The sequence below is a fragment of the Chlorocebus sabaeus genome, chromosome 12 (assembly GCF_047675955.1).
Source record: "Chlorocebus sabaeus isolate Y175 chromosome 12, mChlSab1.0.hap1, whole genome shotgun sequence".
Classification (NCBI taxonomy): domain Eukaryota; kingdom Metazoa; phylum Chordata; class Mammalia; order Primates; family Cercopithecidae; genus Chlorocebus; species Chlorocebus sabaeus.
This window is the reverse complement of record NC_132915.1, coordinates 102,931,117-102,952,065: the sequence shown is the minus strand read 5'-3', so window position 1 is coordinate 102,952,065 and position 20,949 is coordinate 102,931,117. Positions and strand designations below refer to the sequence as shown.

Genomic DNA, 20,949 nt, shown 5'->3' with positions numbered 1-20,949 from the left:
AAAATAAGGGCTCAGAGAGGGGAAGTGCCTTGGCCAAGGCCATACAGCTCATAGGTGGCAGAGCTGGGACTTGAACCCAGAGCCCGTGTGTCCATGTAGAATTGGTGCCTTGTTTGCAGGTGGTGGGGGTGCCTAGTCCTCCCCCTAGTCCTTCTGTCTGGCCCAAGGGGGCTGTGATCAGCTGCTGGTCAGAGCTGACTCACCAGCAGCTCGCAGGAGGTGCTGAGGCCAGCATCCCGGTCAGTTCCTGGGGCCAGGGCAGCACTGATTAGATTGTCGTTGAGATTTTTGGTCAGCTGAGCTGACAGGGACCCACCCTCCCATTTTAAAGGTAGGAAAATTAGGGCCCAGTAAGGATGAAGCAGTAAGGCTCCAGTGGGTCTGGGGATTCTCCACCAGCTCCGACCCGACGGGGGCCAGTGGAGCTGGAAACCCTAGATCTCAGTCCCGGCTCTGACACCTGCCAGCTGTGGCCTCGGGAAAGTCACTTTGCCCTCTGAGCCTCGGTTTCCTCATCTGTAAAATGAGGAGAGTAAAGCTTTGTGTTGTCTCCTTCTTGGGATCAGGCAAGAACCCAGCAAGAGAATGGAAAACCAGGGCTTTGAAAACAGCACTGTGGGTCCTCATGAGGGGGAGGAATGAGAGGCTTTGTGGGGTGGGGATCTGTGCAGGCTTTGGTGGGAGACAAGGTCCAAAACCTACCTCTTTCCTTTCCAGGCTGTGTGTCTCTCTGAGCCTCACTTTCTTTCTTCCTTTCTTTTTTCTTTTTTTTGACTGACCCAAATTAGATCTTTATTGTCTTTTTCCACATATCTATCATTCCCAAAAGATCAGTCAGCTCGATTCTTAGTTTTTCTTACTATGAAATATCTAATACACAGTTTTTGTATAAATTAGCCAGTTTAAGTATATAGTGAATTCCAGATGTGATGACAACTCACAATTGCATTTCTTTCTTTTTTTTTTTTTGAGATGGAGTCTCACTGTGTCTCCCAGGTTAGAGTACAATGGTGCAATCTTAGCTCACTGCAGCCCCTGCCTCCCGGGTTCAAGCAATTATCCTGCCTCAGTCTGCTGGTAGCTTGGATTATAGGTGCCCGCCACCACGCCTGGCTAATTTTTGTATTTTTAGTAGAGGTGGAGTTTCACCATGTTGGCCAGGCTGGTCTCAAACTCCTGACCTCAAGTGATCCACCTGCCTCGGCCTCCCAAAGTGCTGGGATTATAGGCGTGAGCCACCGCGCCTGGCCACACAACTGCGTTTCTTTTTTTTTTTTTTTTTCTTTGAGATGGAGTCTCGTTCTGTCGCCCAGGCTGGAGTACAGTGGCACGATCTCAGCTCACTGCAACCTCTGCCTCTCAGATTCAAGTGATTCTCCTGCCTCGGCCTCCTGAGTAGCTGGGATTACAGGCACGCATCACCACGCCCGGCTGCACGACTGCGTTTCTAAATAGCCATATGACACTGACTGGGTGCTTCCCAGGTGACAGCCGCTGTGTTGAGCCCGAGTCTCACTTTTCTTCTCTGTCAGATGGGATGCTAATACCTGTTGGGATTAAACAGGCTGTGGGCCATGCAGTAAGTTGTCGGTGGCTAGGCACCTATCCCTGGCAAACTCTGGGGATCCAGGGGCAGAGTTAGGAGGACTGGCTTGTGAGGGGGTCCTTCTCAGTCACTCTCAATAGCCCAATAGCGTGCAGCCCTGGGAGACAGGGTTCCAGTCATATAGGGAGCAGAGCCCCTCTGAGATCCAGAGCACCCCCTTATTCAACCAACTTGCTGAAAGGCTTGACTCTCAGCTCCACAACAAACCCACAAGTGTGTGTTGTGAGTTTTGCCCTGGACCTGCATCCCCAAAAATGGCCTCTTCAGAGGTGGATGCAGCCCAGTACCCATGGAGACACCACGTGGAGACAGAGGCCTGGGATAGGAGTGGCTCCCTGAGGTCCCTGGGCACAGACCGGGACTCAACTCCACTCCCAGAATTCACACGCTGGCCTCTTGGGCTAGGAAGGGAACCAGGACCCCTACAGGCAGGCGCCTTTTGTGACAGTCTCTGCGAGGGGCCTCAGCAGGTTTTGTGGACTGACAGGGTGGCCTTTCCTGAGCCGTTTAATTGTTCTGAGCCTCGGTTCATACAGCTGTAAAGTGTTCTCTCAGTTCATAGAGCTGTAAAGTGGGGGTGCAGTTCCCTGTACTCACCTCTGGGCCATTTGAAGAATGGTGTGTGTTGGGGCAAAGAAGAGGTGGGCTCTGTGTCCGGTGGGTGTGGACTTACCTCCTGTTGGCAGAAGGGGAAAAGGGGGCAACCAATGGCTCCGGGCGCCAGCAGAGGCTGAGGGTTACGCCAGGGGATCCCAGCCACAGTCAGGCGGGACCCCCCATCACACAGGGCCCTGCTGTCCCCCTCGGCTCCCCCGCGTCTGTGATCTTTGCTTGTGGAAGCCCTCCCATCATCATCATTATTATTTTGTGATTCTTGTCCCAGTTCTTCAGAAAACAAATCTTTACTGGATTATTTCAAACTATAAAAGTTACACTGCTAATAAACATTTCAAACAGTCTCTTATGACTGCTGTTCTCAGCTGAGCACTGTGGTGATTAACAGTGACGTTTATGGAGGCCTGGAGCTGAGCACCTCAACGCTATCCGGTCCTGCAGACCTCAGAGCTCAGGAATGGCTTTGGAGAGGCCCATTTACAAATGAAGAATGTGAGGCTCTGAGATCTGGGTGCTTGCAGGGCTGGCATATGGCAGGGCGGGGACTCTGGCCCTGACTTCAAGCTCCTCACCAGGAGGCCGGGCACCTGGGGCCGCAGGGCAGGCTCCGTGAGTCCTGGCCCACTCCATCCTCTGCCTTCTCACCCAGCAGCACCTGGGGCTGAGTCAGTGCAGGGAGGCAGAATGGATGAGAAAATGTGGAAAGTGACAAAGCTGGCACACACCTTCAGACCGCCCCACCCCAGCCTCTCTGTAGCTCACAGAAGCGAGTGATCCTACCACCGGCTGGAGCCTAACAGTTCCTGGACCCAGGACCAGCAGGCCAGCCCTGCCTTTGCAGATGGGGGCACAGCCTGTTTCTTCTGTGCCCTCTAAGGGGAGGTGGGGGGTCCGTGGGGCCCTGTAGACAGTGGCCAGAGCCAGGACCAGGAGGGTGGCATGCAGCTGGCTATGGCTCGAACCTGATTGCCTCCGTCTGGCTGTGTGACCTCAGCTGAGCTGCTCACCCTCTCTGACTCACATTCCCCTAACAGGGTGGTAAGTCTGAGTGTTGGAGACCCTGTCCAACATCTGCCCCAAATCCGTGGCGTGTGGTGTCTTCAGAGGCTGTGGCAGGAAATGGGGAGAGCTGCTGTGGGCAAGTGTGGAGAAAAGAGGGGTACCCGGGCTCAGGACCCTCACAGACACCCAGGCCGGTACGTGGCATGGGAATTTGGGTTGTGAAATCCTGAAGTGACAATGCCGGGGGAGAGCTACTGCAGGGAACAAGAAGGAAAAGTGGGGTACTGGGTGGGGCCTGCCTGAGCTGCAGTCCCAGAGCTCAGCAGGTGAGGCCGTGGCCAGGCTGGGTCCTCTGGTTGAGCCCCTGCCAGGGCTGTGGTGCCCACCTGGGTCCTCTTCCAGCAGGGTCCAGCCAGGAAGACCCCTGCAAGCCTTTTGTCCAGGCTGGTCCCCTCCGAGTGCTGCTGGCCTTTTGGGTCCCTCTGGCCTCCACACCTGGAGCCCCTGGCACCCGAGTCCTCATCTTCTACGTCTCTGGGTTACTTCCTCTGTACAAAGCACGTGGCGGTTCCTTCCATGATGACTGAGGATATCTCTCAAGAATGTGCTCGGGGCTACTCCTGCCAAGAAGCTATCCGTGGCCCTGTTTCCCATGGTCCTCCCTTTCCAGCTCTCCCTTGGTTGCCACCCTTCTTCTGAGCGGGGCCGGCTTCCCGGTGCTGCCTGGGCGCCATCCTTAAGGTCCTTAACCCCTTGCTAATGCCGTCCCCCTACCTCCAGCGTGGTGCTCCCTCAGTATCCCTCCGATGACTGCCCCACGGCCTTCCCTTGTTTGGACTTAGTAACTATTTGGCTGCTGGACCAACCCCCCCACTCTTCTTACCCTCGATGACATCTGCTTGTGCCAGGCCCCGTGCCCAGGATCCAGTGGTGAGCAAAAGGAGACCAGACCCCCCCAGCAGAGTTCCCGGCCTCCCTACCCGACCTGTTTGGCACCTGAGTTCTGAGAGCAAGCCTGGGTAGTGAGCGACTCTGGCTCCACCTGGGGCCAACGTGGCAAACCTAGAGGGAGCTGCATCCTGGATCCCTGACCCTTGCCTGGGTCCCCTCAGCCCGAGGCCTAGGCCTGTGGGCAGCACTGCGCTGGCCCAGAGACCTGACCTTCAGCCTTGACCTTCAGCTCCCAGCCTGACAGGCCGCGGGTCCCCACACTCCCATGTTTCCCTTCCTCAGAGCTTCCTGCAGCTTCCTCTCCCGTCCATAGCCCTGCCCAACTTGGGCCTCAATTGTCCCTCGATGGGACATGCTGGGCCTTCTTCTGGCTCAGTCTTGCCCTCTTTTGTCCTCCCCAGCCCAGCCCAGGGGCCTTTCTGAACCCAGCTCCTCCTTGCCTGGACTCCATATCTGGACTGTGCTGTCCGGGCAGCTGAGCATGGGCTGCGGTCCGGCAGACCTGGGTTCGAGTCCTCACAGCAATGGCAGCTCCCTCCAGGGCCTGGCTCCCTGAGGGCCACGGTGGCAGACTCCAGTCCTTTGGGATCTGTCTGCGGGCTGGGTGCGCTGGGGCTGGCTGGGGACCCTGGAGCCATGGCCAAAGGACGACCCCTGAGACCTGCAGGCCCAAGCCTGCCCCTCCTGCCGGCCACATTGATAGAATGCCCATGGGGTGTGTGGCTTAACTCTTCATCCCTGAAATAGGAAGACAACAGCAATGGCTCCCCGGGGTTCTCACGGAGGTTCTCTGGGTTCACAAACGTAAAACCTGCCGTAGCACGGTGGCCGTGCCGATGACAACCATGGCACCGATGCTATTGTCAGCTTCCATCCTGTTTTCCTATTAGCCTCAATGTGTGACTCTCTTCCACCGGCCCCCTCTGCCTCATCGTTTTTCAAAACGATTCCCATGGTCTCCGAGCGAGTTCTAGTTGTTTATGGTTTTTAAAAAATAGGCATTCAAAGCAAATTCCTCATTCGTTCTCCCCTTCCTACCCCCAAACTGGAATCTGGACGGACATGACCTCATTCCAGGAAACGGGAGCACAGGGAGGGACAGGGTCTGTGGAGAGGGGGTGGGGGCTGTCTCCCCACCCCCATCACCGAGGCAGGGCCCAGGATGTGGGCAGACACGCAGGAAGGTCACGTGACTGGGACCCTGGGTATGAGCTGTGAGGCATGGCGTGTGACATGCCCTCTCAGCCGTCCTCCCAGGCCACCACCTCCTGGCGGGGACCCAGGACTGCATCCCAGCTCCACCACCCACTGGCTGTGTGACCTTATGCCAGTGACTTAACCTCCCAGGGCCTCAGTTACCTCCTCTGTAAAGTGGGGATAACAGTTTCTCCCTCACAGAGCTACAGAGAGGATAGAATGAAATGTCATCCTAGCCAGGTGCCCTCGGTACCTGGAGACTGGCCATGGGAGGGGCAGGGTCCTGCCAGCTCCTCTTTTGAGAAAGGACCAGGTCTTTAAAACCTGGCATCCAAGACTGTCAGAGATGGCAGGGCTTGTCCATCATTAAATCCAGCCTCTCAGTGCATGGGGGGAAGCTGAGGCCCAGAGAGGGGAGCCGCACAGCGGACTAGCACAAATTCCGGTCGGGGCGCGAGCTGCAGCTTCTTAGGACAAGGGAGCCTCTCCCCTCATGGGTCTGAGACGCTCTCTGGGCCTCCTCCTTCATCTGAACATGGGGACGCCCAGGAGCACAGGTGCTGAGCCTGATGTGGCCTGGGCCTGCCCTCATGGCCATAGCACTCACCTGTATTCAGAAACCGCACAGAAGACAGGCGCAAATGGCCAGTGAAAGCAGAAAGGTTGTTCCCTTGGTAGAGGCGTTAATTTTAGGATGTTTATTTTTTTATTATGAAAGGAATCATGATTGTAAAATAATTCGAATGCTATAAAAGGGAATAAACAGAAAATGACGTTCACTCTGCACTCCCCACTCCCACACCAGAGGTCCTGCCTTCCCAGCCTGGCATGCTGCCTTCCAGACCTCCTCCACCACCCAAGCCTGAGTAATCTATATGCACGAATAGGAGGCGTTTTGGTTTTTTTATGTGTGTGTTGAGACAGGGTCTTGTTCTGTCGCCCAGGCTGGAGTGCAGTGGCATGATCATAGCTCACCCAGCCTCGACATCCCTGGGCTTAAGTGACCTTCCCACCTCAGCCTCCTGAATAGCTGGGACTACAGGCACACGCCAGCACACCTGACTTTTTTTTTTTTTTTTTTTTTTTTTTGGAGATGGAGTCTCGCTCTGTCGCCCAGGCTGGAGTGCAATGGCCGGATCTCAGCTCACTGCAAGCTCCGCCTCCTGGGTTCACGCCATTCTCCTGCCTCAGCCTCCCAAGTAGCTGGGACTACAGGCGCCCGCCACCACGCCCGGCTAGTTTTTTTTGTATTTTTTAGTAGAGACGAGGTTTCACCGTGTTAGCCAGGATGGTCTCGATCTCCTGACCTCGTGATCCGCCCGTCTCGGCCTCCCAAAGTGCTGGGATTACAGGCTTGAGCCACCGCGCCCGGCCTTTTTTTTTTTTTTTTTTTTTTTTTTTTTTAAGATAGAGTCTTGCTCTGTCACCCAGGATGGGGTGCAGTGGTACGATCTTGATTCACTGCAACCTCTGCCTCCCGGGTTCAAGTGATTCTCCTGCCTCAGCCTCCTGAGTAGCTGGGATTACAGGCGCCTGCCACCATGCCTGGCTAATTTTTCTGTTTTTAGTAGAGACGGGGGTTTCACCATGTTGGCCAGGCTGGTCTCGAACTCCTGACCCCAGGTGATCTGTCCACCTTGTCCTTCCAAAGTGCTGGGATTACAGGTGTGAACCACCGCACCTGACCAAACTTTTGTATTTTTTTGTAGAGATGAGGTCTTGCTGTGTTGCTCAGGCTGGTCTCAAACTCCTGGGCTCAAGCGATCCACCTGCCTTAGTTTCCCAAAGTGCTGGGATTATAGGTATGAGTCACTGCACCTGGCCAGAAAGAGTTTTTTTTTTTTTTAAATTAGATGATAGTCAACAGGTGACTCTGTCACTTGCTTTCTTTCCTTAATGGAGTACGAGCCCTTTCCTTTTGTTGGCACCTATCCAGATAGGTCCCTCCATCTTTTTTTTTTAATTAAATTAAATTTTATTTTATTTTGTTTTATTTTTATTTATTTATTTTTTTTATGGAGTCTCGCTCTATCGCCTAGGCTGGAGTGCAATGGCGCAATCTCGACTCACTGAAACCTCCACCTTTCACCAAACTTCCAGGTTCAAGCGATTCTCCTGCCTCAGCCTCCTGAGTAGCTGGGCTTATAGGTGCCTGCCACCTTGAAAAGTGCTGGGAGCCACCATGCCTGCCCCCCTCCATCTTTATATTTTTTACTGTCCTGGGTGAACCGATGTATACCTGTCATCCCTAGAGATCACATTCAGCCGCTCCCCCCTATGGCCTCAGTGCACATTCGCCTTTGTGTCCTCCTGCGCATTGTTCTATGGGGTAGATTCTTAGAGGTGGGAGCATCCAAGAACAGGACACCCACCCTCTGAAATGGCTGTCCCCATTCCCGGCACCCCCAGCTCCGAGTGACACGGCCTGTTTGTGCATGTCCCCACCAGTGTGACGAGAGGAAATGGAGTCTTGGTTCTGTTTGCATTTGTTTGATTGTCTGTGGCCATTGCCTGATTTCCCATCTGGAGGTTCACCCTTTCCAAGGCAGTTGGTTTTCACAGGAAACGCGGGGCTCTGGCCAGAAATGCAGCGCAGATGAGCGTGAGGAGCCTGTGCAAACAATTCCACATGCGGGAACTTGGGGCTTTGCAGCCACTCCTGCCTAGGGGAAGGATCGCGATGCCTCAGCATCCCTGAGGACCTCACGCTCCTGTTTGTCCTTCTCTTCCAGAAAAAACCGGGAAGATCCTGACGGAGTTCCTCCAGTTCTATGAAGACCAGTATGGCGTGGCTCTCTTCAACAGCATGCGCCATGAGATCGAAGGCACGGGGCTGCCGCAGGCCCAGCTGCTCTGGCGCAAGGTGAGACGTGCTGGGAGGGCTCGGGTGGGTTCTGCTCCTTCTTGCCATGTGGCTTCAAGGGAGTGACTTTACTTTTCTGGGCCTCAGTTTCCCATTGTTACTCTGGTGGCCTCTAAGAGTCCCCCCCGTTTCTTTTTTTTTTTTAATTATTATTTTTTCTTTTTTGAGACAGTCTCGCTTTGTCACTCAGGCTGGAGTGCAGTGGCGCGATCTCAGCTCACTGCAACCTCCGCCTCCCAGGTTCAAGGCATTCTGCTGCCTCAGCCTCCCGAGTAGCTGGGACTACAGGCGTGCGCCACCACGCCCGGCTACATTTTGGTATTTTTAGTAGAGATGGGGTTTCACCATGTTGGCCAGGCTGGTCTCAAACTCCTGACCTCAAGTCATCTGACCGTCTCAGCCTCCCAAAATGCTGGGATTACAGGCAGGTGTGAGCCACCATGTCCGGCTTATTAATTTTTTTTTTTTTTTTGAGACTGGGTCTTGCTGTTGCCCAGGCTGGAGTGCAGTGGCTCAATCATGGCTCACTGCAGCCTCAACTTTCCTGGCTCAAGTGATCCTTCCACCTCAGTCTCTCCAGTTCCTGGGACTACAGGTGCACACCATCACTCTAGGCTAATTTTTGCATTTTTTGTAGAGATGGGGTTTTGCTGTGTTGCCCAGGCAGGTCTCAAACTCCTGGGCTCGAGTGATCCTCCAGCCTCAGCTCCCCAAAAGTGCTGGGATTACAGGCATGAGCCACCATGCCTAGCCTCCTTCCCACTTCTCAATAGGTAGGTAACCCAGGTCATGTTGTTGAGACCCCTTCAGTCACCGTGGGTGACTCCTCCCAGCTCACCTCCTCCACCATCAGAGCTGGGGCTCTAGAGTCTTGATAGTCTCCAATTCAAGGCAAGCTCCGCCACTAAGAGGCTCAGTTTACTCATCTGTCAAATGGGATGAGAACACCTCCTTCACAGGGTGGTTGTGCCTGAAGCAGGGAAGGCGCTGTCACTGGCCTCATCATGATCTGCTATGATAGAGATAGTAGGATGCTGTTTGCTAAGGAAATGTTTGTTGAGTGAGGGATTAGAAGCTTCCTGGCTCCAGCCTGAGGGTCAGTATGGGCCAGAGGATGCTGGCAAACCCCTCTGGGAAGAGGAACCTGTGATTGACTCAGACATGGGGCTGGGGGCGGGACTCAAGAGATCCTCCCACCTTGGCCTCCCAAAGTGCTGGGATTACCGGCCTGAGCTGCCGCACCTGGCCAAGGCTGAGCCTTTAGGTGGCTCATTCAGGATGGCAGAGGCAGGGCCAGCCCAGGGCCCTTTCTGCCGTGACTGCAGCCCACCCGGTGGAGGGAGGTCAGGACCGTGTGTCGGAGCTGCTCAGAGCATCACCTTTGCTTTTGGACCCAGAAAAGGTTGCCTCTTCCCCGGTGTCTTGGTAACCTCTTGACCCTGTGGCAGCAGAGCGGCAGAGGGGCCCGGCTGTGGCCTGGCCTGGGGGTCTGGCAGGTGCGTATCTGTGTGGTAGGAAAGGAAAGAAAAGGAGGCCTTGGACGCAGCCCAGGTGAGTGGGGCCAGAATGGCTCCCCTGTCTGGAAAGAAATGTCACGGGCAGCCCAAGTCCCTGTAATCCAAGACAAGTGGGCTCTGGCTGAGGGCATGAAGCATTTCTTCTGCATGAGGCCTCATTTAAGTCTGAGGAGGCAGGAGTGCACATTTATTGTAGAAAAATAGCAACATGTGAGCAAGGAGAGTGAAATGAAACCACTCACCCACAATCCCTGAAAAGCAGTATTTTTGGTCTCTTTTTGCCACTCAGGAAACCGATCATCACAATGCAAAGTTACGATAACATCATAATACTAGAAATAATAATATTAATCACCAGTGGTGATCAAAACAACAGTGGTTTTTATTAGAAACAATAATAGAATACAAATAAAGTGATAATAATGATAAAATAATAATACAATAGAAATAAGAATAATAAAACAGCAGTTGTCTTTTTGTTTTTTACTTTTTTGAGATGGAGTCTCACTCTGGTGCCTGGGCTGGAGTACAGTAGCACAATCTTGGCTCACGTCAACCTCCACCTCCCGGGTTCAAGCGATTCTCATACCTCAGCCTCCCCACTAGCTGGGATTACAGGCATCCACCACCACACCCAGCTAATTTTTTATATTTTTCGTAGAGACAGGGTTTCACCAAGTTGGCCAGGCTGGTCTGGAACTCCTGACCTTAGGTGATCCACCTGCCTCGGCCTCCCAGAGTGCTAAGATTACAGGCGTGTGAGCCACAGTGCCTGGCTAAAACAGCAGTTGTCTCGTGCCTGTACTGTTTGCTCAGCCTGCTGGCCCCACTCTGAGGGAGGGGCTATGATGATGCCCGCATCACAGATGTGGACATTGAGGCTCAGAGATGCGGAGCTGCTTGTCCAGGCTCTGGCAGTGGGTGGTGGTGCCGAGACAGGAGTCCTGGTTGTCTGACCTTGGGGCCTGTGCTCTCTCTGACCGAGGCACTGGAGAGCTTTGCAGAGTCTAGAATATTTTGCCTGGGCTGTCGAGTTCTGTTTCGTTTCCTGCAGGCCTTCCCATCGAACACGACTCTGCCATTTGAAAGTCTTAAAAATAAAACCCAAACCCACAGCCAGCCACCCATTGCGAGCTCCCCAGGATCTGGGGGTAGACTGGGTGGTGGGGGTTGTTGAGCCTGCCTGGGCCATAAGCCTGCTTCTGCACAGCCTCCTGCTGGGACTGGCCCTGTCTCTGAGTGCCCGTCCCTGTGTCCTGGGGCTCCTGCCCTAAGCAGGGGTGAGACGAAAACCAGAGACCTTTTGCTAGGGTGTTATGAGAGCTCTGTCTGCTCTTTCTAGAAAAGACAGGGAGTTGAGCTTGGTGTGGGCGGTTTATATATAGACCACTGGATATAGACCGCTGAGGGCAGCTCTGTGACTTGGGCAAAGCCCACTTTGTGTGGGGGTGGAGGGAGTGGTAGGGGAACCATTTTCTTTTCCTGTAAATATTTTTATCCCCGGTAGGAAGAAGCCTGCAGGTCCTATTGTGTGAGCACAATGGGCTCTCCTTCTCCAGGAGCGTTTTGTGTTTCCCCTTGAAGAGTGGCAGGGAGGGAGCTGCGGACAGGGGGACACGGTGAAGGGGGCAGAGGGTCAAGAGGAGACCGGACTGCAGGGATGTGCCAGGGCACAGCCAGGAAGTCAGGAAGGTGCAGGCACGATGGCAATCACCCTGTCCCCGTAACTGCATCTGAGAAATGTTTCTTTTTGCAAAATGCACCTTATTTATTGTAGAACAAATAGAATTTGCAGAGGAACACTGTACTCCCCCGGGTTCCCTCCCATCCAAGATGAACCCTCTCCCATTGTGGCCTATCTCCTTCCCGAAGCTTCCTGGTGCTTGTCTGCTCAGGACGCTTTGCACCTGGCCATAGCTTCTGCTTGGGCCCCCAACCCTGGTTTAAAGATCTCCCTTCGGCCGGGCACGGTGGCTCAAGCCTGTAATCCCAGCACTTTGGGAGGCCGAGACGGGCGGATCACGAGGTCAGGACATCGAGACCATCCTGGCTAACACGGTGAAACCCCGTCTCTACTAAAAAATACAAAAAACTAGCCGGGTGAGGTGGTGGGCACCTGTAGTCCCAGCTACTCGGGAGGCTGAGGCAGGAGAATGGCGTGAACCTGGGAGGCGGAGCTTGCAGTGAGCTGAAATCCGGCCACTGCACTCCAGCCTGGGAGACAGCAAGATTCCGTCTCAAAAAAAAAAAAAAAAAAAAGAAAGATCTCCCTTCTTCCCCATCCCCAGATAAGTCAGTCCCTGAGGATGGGAGGCCGTCAGAGACGCTGAGTCCTACCAGTAGTGGTCATGGTGGTCCTGTGTATTATGCACCTGCCTGTCGGGTGCCAACTCTTACTGTTCCCATTTTACAGATGAGGAAACCGATGCTCAAACTGACGAGACACGCTGTGAGTCAGCCAGAGCTAGGGCTTTGTAGGAAAGTCTAGACGTTTCTGTAGCCCACGTAGGTCACCAGCCTGCCAGGACGTAGGTCAGACATCAAACACCCCCAGACAGAGGCCTCCTCCATCCCCACCCAGATTCAGGGAGGCGTCTCATCAGCCATCAGAGCTGAGAGGCGCTCTGGAGCCACCTTGTTCAAGTTGTCATTGCCCTGAGGGGAAACGGAAGCCAAGATCCAGGGAGAGACTTGCCCAGGTACTGGGGCCCTCGCAGTCCTGGCCCGTGGGTGTGTCCTGTGTCCCGGGAGTGACCGTGGGGCACCAGTGCCGCAGCTGTAGGTGAGTGGAGAGCAGCCATCTCCCCAGACCCTTCCAACGTAGCTGTGACTGCCCAAGGCTGGGATGGAGAGGGAGAGCCTGGCTGTGACCGGGCCCTGCATCAGTGCCTGTCCTGGGTTCAAGTCCTGGCATCACCACCCTGCCTGGACCCTGGGTGAGCCCCTCCATGGCTCTGAGCCTCACTCCTCATCTGCAGATTGGATGAGATGCAGCCCGGCCCCAGAGGCCTTGGGAGGACTCGGGGAGATCCAAAATGGAGGACGTGCTAGGCAGGGCGTGCGCACACAGGCTCTGCTGGGCGGTCAGCTTCATGGGGAGCACCACCTCCCTGGACCTGGGCCTCACTCCCCACCCCCTCCTGCCCACAGGTGCCACTGGACGAGCGCATCATCTTCTCGGGGAACCTCTTCCAGTACCAGGAGGACAGCAAGAAGTGGAGGAACCGCTTCAGCCTCGTGCCCCACAATTATGGGCTGGTGCTCTATGACAACAAAGTGGTGAGGCCTGGCCCGGGCACCGCACTGAGCTCCACGCTTTCTCCATGTGTGCCCCTCCCCCACTCGGAAACTTAGGCCCCAGATGCCACCGGCACAGCCTGCACGGAGTCACCAGGGCCAAAGCACAACCTCGGCCCCTCCCCTCCCCCAAACTGTGGGCTGCCCTGGGTGCCCTCTCCAGATGGCAGCTCATTCTTCATCTCGGGAATATCGCTGACTCCTTCTGTCCCTTATAACCAACTGTCACTCACTCCTCCCCATCCCTCCTAATCTCTCCACAGTCCCTCTGGCTCCAGGGCGTTCCTCCTGCCACCTCCTTCCTCACTGGGCTTCCTGCCTCTCCTCCAACCCCTCCCATCCTCATAGCCACAGTGAGCTGTTGGAGGCACAATCTGGCCATTCCTTGCCCCGGCTTGCCCCTGCCCTATGGTGGGTAGGTGTCCGAGAAGGACATCCTATGGGAGCATTGTGCCTTGTCTGGGGTGGAGCTAAAATTTGCATTTCTTTTTTTTTTTTTTGAGATGAAGTCTAGCTCTGTCACCAGGCTGGAGTGCAGTGGTGCCATCTTGGCTCCCTGCAACCTCCACCTCCCTGGTTCAAGTGGTTCTCCTGCCTCAGCCTCCCGAGTAGCTGGGACTACAGGCGTGCGCCACCATGCACAGCTAATTTTTGTATTTTTAGTAGAGACTGGGTTTTACCATGTTGCCCAGGATGATCTTGATCTCCTGACCTCATGATCTGCCCTCCTCAGCCTCCCAAAGTGCTGGGATTACAGGCATGAGCCACCATGCCTGGCCTGTAAAGATTTGCATTTCTAATAAATTCTAGGGTGGGGCTGAATATCAGAGACCATGTTTTGCAAACCAGCACCCTACAGGTTCTGAGCTACTTTCAGAAACTGTGTTGTATAGTGACACCTAGTGGCAGGGAATAGCATGGTAGCCCTGCTGTATGAGCTATTCCATCAGAACTGCTTTCCCCACTGCTACTGGTATAAGTTTCTAGACCTAATTCTCCTCTAGAGGACACTTGTGTGGTGCTCAGAACCTAGGAAGTTGGTGGGGGCAGTTCAGGGTAATGGTCAAATACCCCAGGCTCTGGAGACAGATAGCCCTAGTTCATGTCCTAGGTCTGCTACTTCCCAGCTGTATGAAGTTGTGGGTGATCCACCTTTTGGATTGGGAAAATTCTGTGAAATGAAGCATGCAATGCCCTTAGCACGGGGCCTGATATGTAAGAAATGCTCAACTAGTGGAGCTGCTGGGAACAGAGGTAATAGCAGCAGTAGCAACAGTAAGAACCACCACCTCGACCAAGCTCGCTGAGTCCTTGTGGTGTGCCAGGCACTGCAGATTATCTCACTTGATCCTCACGTGGCTCTGTGAGGCAGGAATGATTATTACCCTGGTTTTGTTTTTATTTTAAAATGTTTTCCCCATCCTGAATATTCTTGATTCCCTGGTCTTATAGATGAAGAAGCTGAAGCTTAGGCATTTAAGGAACTTTATCCTTAGCATCACACAGACACTACCCAGTGAAGCCAGGAATTGAGCCCAGAGCCAGGATCTAGGTTGCTGTGGATGCCACACTGCTCCAATCACCATGACAGTGACATTCTCCCCTCTGTTCCTCTCTTGCCTCCTCTTCTTCCTTCCCCTCTCCTCCCAACTTTGGGCCACACTGAGTAGGGCCTTGAAGCCAGGTGGGATTTGGGCTTGGCCGCACCCTTAACCCTCAGGGACCATCTCTCTTGCCTCCCTCAGGCCTATGAGCGGCAGGTCCCACCACGAGCTGTCATCAACAGTGCAGGCTACAAAATCCTCACTTCTGTGGACCAATACCTGGAGCTCATTGGCAACTCCTTACCAGGTAAAGGAGCACCCACCCCAGGCCACGATGCCCTGCACAGGCCTCTGGAGCTGGCCAGGGGAGGGGTGGCCCTGACAGCCCATTGTTTTCAGCCCCATGTTTGCGGAGAGACCAGCTAGGCTTAGAGCTGTGGATGGGGACCTCACTGTCTGCCTTTCCCCTCTCCCTAAATCCTTGAGAACCTCCTGGGAGATGTTCAGTGACCTTCCCTCATAAACCTGTGGGTCAGCACTGTGTTAGTCAGGAGTTACTCTTCTTGGCATCCTGCTTTTGCTTCACTTTGGCTGAAATTCCCCAGAAGCCTTACAGAAACAACATTGGCCTCTCTGATGATCCCTGGGAACTAGAGGGCAGGGGACATGCCCGCCTGGGGGCAGGTCGTGCCCCAGGGACTTGAGAGGAGAGTCATGCCTCCATTCTGTGGTGATGGAGGGCTTGGGCGAGCAGCATTCCTGGATTCCAATGTGACTCTGGCTTTGTTTCACTGTGTCTGCTCGAGCGAGTCACTCCTCCCTCTGAATCTCAGCCTCTTCAGCATCTACAAAGCACAGGCACTAAGAGGACTGCCCTCAGGGTGTTGTGTGGACCCTGAAGGGGCTATGTGCCCAGTACAGGCCAACCCAGAGCCAGGACAGAAAGAAGAACTGTTATTGTCATATCATTAACAACAGCGGCAGGGTCAAACCCAGGACCAGTTATCTCGCTGGATCTTACATATCCTTGAGAATGAAATTGAAGGAGGGAAAAATTCCTTTTGCTGTATTTTGTTCCTCCCCACATGCCTCCCTCCCCATGTGGACACTTAAGCCACACTTTGGCCTCCACAGCCGAAATGTGAAGGGAAACCCAAGAAGGTAGTGTTTGACTCTTGAACCTGAGAGCTCTGATCTTGTGTTGTTTTTGCTTTACACAGTTTAAAACCTAACCCAAGACTGGAGTGGATGTGACTTATTACCCACTCTAAGAAATGAGTCTACACAGATGCTGGACTCAGATTTTGGGCTGAGGAGGACACAGCCAGAAAGAAGGCTGCTCCCGTCCCCCTGGCTTGCTGGTCACCCTGGGACAGGCTGGCCTTCTCTGGGCCTAAGCCTGACCTCAGAGCTGATGCCAAGGGATCAGTTCTCTGGCCATCCTCTGGTGAAGGGCAACCACAGAGGGCAGCTGCTCAGTGGGCACTGTTTCCACAGGGACCACGGCAAAGTCGGGCAGTGCCCCCATCCTCAAGTGCCCCACACAGTTCCCGCTCATCCTGTGGCATCCTTATGCGCGTCACTACTACTTCTGCATGATGACGGAAGCCGAGCAGGACAAGTGGCAGGCTGTGCTGCAGGACTGCATCCGGCACTGCAACAATGGTGAGCGGCCTGTGGGTGCAGGGGCGGTGGGAGGGAGAGGCAGGACCTGGGTTACTGCTGAATGGTGACACCTAGTGGCTGAGTATGGTGTGGCAACCCTGCTCTACCAGCTGTTCTAATTACCCTTCTGCGGTTTAAGAAACCATGTAATACCATGCTTAATCTTCTTCCTTGATGAAAACAGTTTTGTGCTGCTCAGGAAAAGGGTAGGAAATTATTCACAGAGCGGTGTGGTTGTTGAGCCCTTGGACCCTGAGTCACAAAGTCACAATCCTGATTCTCCCATTTTCCAGCTATGTGACCTTAGGGAACTGATTTACCTCTTGGAGCCTCTGTAAAGTGAGGATAATGCCTTGTGTGTCTTAGGGGGTTTATGAGGATTCACAGAGTCTACCTCATGCTTGATAAAGATTTTTGTTGTTGTTGTTGTTATTATTAGTAGTAGTATGATTATTATTATTTTACCACCAACCTGCAGGGTGATTTGGAAACTTCACTGCCTCCCTCAAGGCCTCATTGCTCTCATCTGTAAACTTATGGGGTGACTCTTCCAGCTCACTCATTTATTCAACAAATGTTTTTAGTGTCTACTCTGAGGAGGCCTGGATTTAAGCACTGGAGGTGCAACAAGGGAGCAAGAAATATTCCATGCCCTCCTACGATTGGCAGTTTGGTAGGGGAGACAGATGACAGACAGATGAGGATGCCGGGGAAATGGCTTACGGCTGTGCTGGGTAATGGGTGGAGCCACCCTGGGAGCTGTGAGGGTGTGTGTGTGTGTGTTGGGGGAGGGGTTGATCAGGGCAGGCTCCCTTGAGGAGGTTATGGTTCAGCTTCAGCTGAGACCTGAAGGAGAAGTCTCAGACCTGAAGGAGGAGATGCAGCAGTCCCAGGTCCCCTCACATCCTGCATAGAGGAGAGGGGAGGAGTGTTCCAGGCAGAGGTAGGCAGCCAGCATGAAGGGAGACCCACAGATGGTAGGGGTAGGCTGGGAGGAGGAACTGCACAAGGCCCTGAAGCGGGGAGGGGTGACCTGAAATGGGGCTGGAGGGGGGCTTCTGGGGTCAGGTCTGGAAGAGCCTTGAAGGCCTCTAAGGAATTTGATCAGAAGGGCTGAGGATGGTCTTCCAAGGAGAGAGGGGTCCCTGGGGGTCTTTCTGCTCCTGGGGAAGGAATAACCCAGTCCTGGACACTGAACTGCTTCTTGGTGATCTGGCCTGAGGGAAGTGCCTGCCCCTGCTCCACCCTTGGGCACAGTGCCACATGGTGCAGAGGTGGAAGTTTGCAGGGGATGGAGTGGGCACCAGTGGCCTCTGGGCTGCTACCGCGGGACTCAGCTCACCTCACCCCTCCTGCTCGCCTCTCCAGAGCCACCTCTGCCCTGTCTGGAATCTGCCAAGCAGGAGGAACCAGGTCTTCAGTCAGGCCAGTCCCTGCCACCTGGGCCCAGCTGCCCACAAAGGGCCTCCTGTTCCCAGGACCCGGGAACTGTGGGCTGGGACTGGGTGGAGGCACTCAAGGCTCTGGCTGCCTGGCCCAGGGCCTCCCGCCTCCCCAGCCCCTGGCCTGGTGCCATCTCTCCAGGTTTCCAAGGCTAACAGCTGACCTGGCCTGGCAGGGTGGGTGACCTGGGCCAGATAGGGAAGGGGTGGGCACAGAACAAGATTGGGAAGGGCCACCTCAGTCCCCCATGTGTGCAGTGGGGATGATGATAAGCTTGAGCTCGAGAGATGATTGGGAAGAGCTGGTCTGGGTGGGGCACTTGGCCATGAGCCTGGCACGCACAGTGAGCACTTGGTGGGGAGGCCATGGGGGAGTTCTTGGGTCTAGGGTGCAGTGGACCGGAGGGAGGCCCAAGAGAGCTGCTGGGCCAAGGAATGAAGGGGCGTCCTGTGCCAGGAAGGTGTCCTGCCGAGTGGCCCCTTCTCCCCGGGGCGGGAGCTGATGAGGCTGGTTTCAGGCCTTCCTTCCACCCCACGGACTGTGAGAAAGTTCTCTGCTTCCTCCGTCTTGGAGGCTGGGCTTGGAATTTGTGGAGCCTGGAATTGCTCACTCCAGGGGCTGCCAGGAAGTGGGGGCTGGGGGAAAGGAGGCCAAGCTGGGCGGACACCAGCGGTCCCAGGGACCCCTTCACATCCTGCATTCCTGGAGCAGCTGGGGGTGGCAGCAGGCAGCTGGGGCACTGGCTGTGCTGGGTCCTCCGTGCTGGCCTGGGGTGCAGAGGTCCAGGCTTCTTCCTGTCTGACCGTGGTCCCTCCCCCTCTGTCTGCTGCCTGGGAGTGAGGAATGCAGTTTCCTTTCTTGGAAGGTCTCCAGGTCTGGCTGGAGTCCGCTGGTCCTGGGTTCAGGCCCCGCTCTGTCATCCACTAGCTGAGTGGCCTCGAGCAGTAACTGCCTCTCTGAGCCTCCGTTCTTTCCCTGGGAAAAGTAGGGCACAGTGAGCTGAGGATTCAACGAGCTGATGTGTGTGCAACCTCAGCCAGGCCTGGGGCCTCAGTTTCCCAAGACTGCCATAACAAATACCACAGACCCGGCAGCTACACAGCAGAAATCTGTTCTCTCCCAACTGGAGGTCTGAGTCGAGGTCAAGGTGTCAGCAGGGCTGGTTTCTCCGAGACCTCTCTCCTTGGCTGGTGGCCGGCTGCCTTCTCCGAGTCCTCACAGGGTCATTTCTCTGTGTGCCTGTGTTTTGTCTTCTTTCAAGAAGAAATGTACTTTTCCTTTTTTTTTTCTTTTTTGAGACAGAGTCTTGCTCTGTCGCCCAGGCTGGAGTGCAATGGCACGATCTCAGCTCACTGCAGCCTCCGCCTCCCAGGTTCAAGTGATTCTCCTGCCTCAGCCTCCCCAGTAGCTGGGACTACAGGCGCCTGCCACCACACCCAGCTAATTTTTTGTAGCCAGAATGGTCTTGATCTCCTGACCTCGTGATCTGCCCACCTCGGCCTCCTAAAGTGCTGGGATTACAGGTGTGAGCCACCGCGCCCAGCCAAAATGTACTTTTTTCTTTTTTTTTTTTTTTGAGACGGAGTCTCGGTCTGTCGCCCAGGCTGGAGTGCAGTGGCGCATCTCAGCTCACTGCAAGCTCCGCCTCCTGGGTTCACGCCATTCTCCTGCCTCAGCCTCCCGAGTAGCTGGGACTACAGGCACCTGCCACCTTGCACGGCTAGTTTTTTGTATTTTTAGTAGAGACGGGATTTCACCGTGTGTTAGCCAGGGTGGTCTTGATCTCCTGACCTCGTGATCCGCCCACCTCAGCCTCCCAAAGTGCTGGGATTACAGGTGTGAACCACCGCACCCGGCCAATGTACTATTCTTTTTTTTTTTTTTTTTTTCCTGAGACAGAGTCTCGCTCTGTCACCCAGGCTGGAGTGCAGTGGCCGGATCTCAGCTCACTGCAAGCTTCGCCTCCCGGGTTTACGCCATTCTCCTGCCTCAGCCTCCCGAGTAGCTGGGACTACAGGCACCCGCCACCTCGCCCGGCTAGTTTTTTGTATTTTTTAGTAGAGACGGGGTTTCACCGTGTTAGCCAGGATGGTCTCGATCTCCTGACCTCATGATCCGCCCGTCTCGGCCTCCCAAAGTGCTAGGATTACAGGCTTGAGCCACCGCACCCGGCCTAGTGTACTATTCTTTTAAGGGCACTAGTTGTATTGGATTTGGTCCCATCCTCATCCCCTCCATTTAACTTACTTCTTTAAGACCCTGGGACCAAGGGCGAGTGTGGTGGCTCAGGCCTGTAATCCCAGCACTTTGGGAGGCTGAGGTGTGTGGATCACTTGAGGTCAAGAGTTCGAGACCAACCTGGCCAACATGGTGAAACCCCATCTCTACTAAAAATACAAAAATTAGCCGGACATGGTGGCGGGAGCCTGTAGTCCCAGCTACTTGGGAACCTGAAGCAGGAGAATCACTTGAACCTGGGAGGCAGAGGCTGCAGTGAGCCAAGATTGCACCCCTGAACTCCAGCCTGGGTGACAGAGTGAGACTCTTCTCGAAAAAAAAAAAAAAAAAAAAAAGACACTGGGTCCAAATACAATCATGTTCTGGGGTACTGGGGGTTAGGACTCCAGCATATGAATTTGGGGGTGTGGAGACACACTTCAGCCCCTAAGAGCCGGGCTCATGGGAAGAGCTCAGGAGGGGTGACCCTGAAACTTGTCACACTCGGCGGCTGGGTGTGTAGAGAGAGTCCCAAATGTCGGGGCTGGCTGGGCTCCCTCCCGCTGTCCTGGCCCTCCGCCTTACCTTCTCGCCATCTGGAAAACAGCCCCTGCCTGCACACCTGACTTGGTACGTGCAGGATGAAAATTCCCTCTCCCCGTGGGAGAGCCAGCAGGTAACACACTGTCCAGATTTTCCAGTCAAAACTTGGTTTCTAGGAACCATGCCCTTCTGAGAGGTGGGTGGGGCGTCTGGGGCACCTCCTCCCCTGGCCCAGGTGGGCAGCCCCCACCCAGGGCTCTGCATGCTGCTCCGGCTGGAACATCCCTGCCCTGCTCCTCTCACTCCTGTCTGACTTCAGGTCCCTGAAATGCAGGAGTGAGACTCCCACAGGCCCCCGTCCCCGTCCAGGCAGCTGCGCTGTAGGGATGAGGGCTGGACCTCCCCCTGCTCAGCTCCCTCCCGGCTCTGACAGGCAGTGATTTCTGTGGTCAGCTGGGTGTGGGGAGGGGAGGGACCCAGAGAGGGGCT

General features: G+C 54.7%; 1 protein-coding gene across 2 annotated transcripts in view; it reads left to right on the top strand.

Annotated features, from left to right (window-relative positions):
• Window positions 1-20,949, top strand: part of NIBAN2 (niban apoptosis regulator 2) — a 64,905-nt gene that overhangs the window by 28,950 nt on the left and 15,006 nt on the right. For both annotated transcript variants that reach the window (XM_008006159.3, XM_073021942.1), the window contains exons 2-5: window positions 8,104-8,234; window positions 12,902-13,030; window positions 14,794-14,899; window positions 16,090-16,257. In XM_008006159.3, coding sequence (XP_008004350.3) covers window positions 8,104-8,234; window positions 12,902-13,030; window positions 14,794-14,899; window positions 16,090-16,257 — 534 coding nt within the window. The remainder of the gene's footprint in view (window positions 1-8,103; window positions 8,235-12,901; window positions 13,031-14,793; window positions 14,900-16,089; window positions 16,258-20,949) is intronic.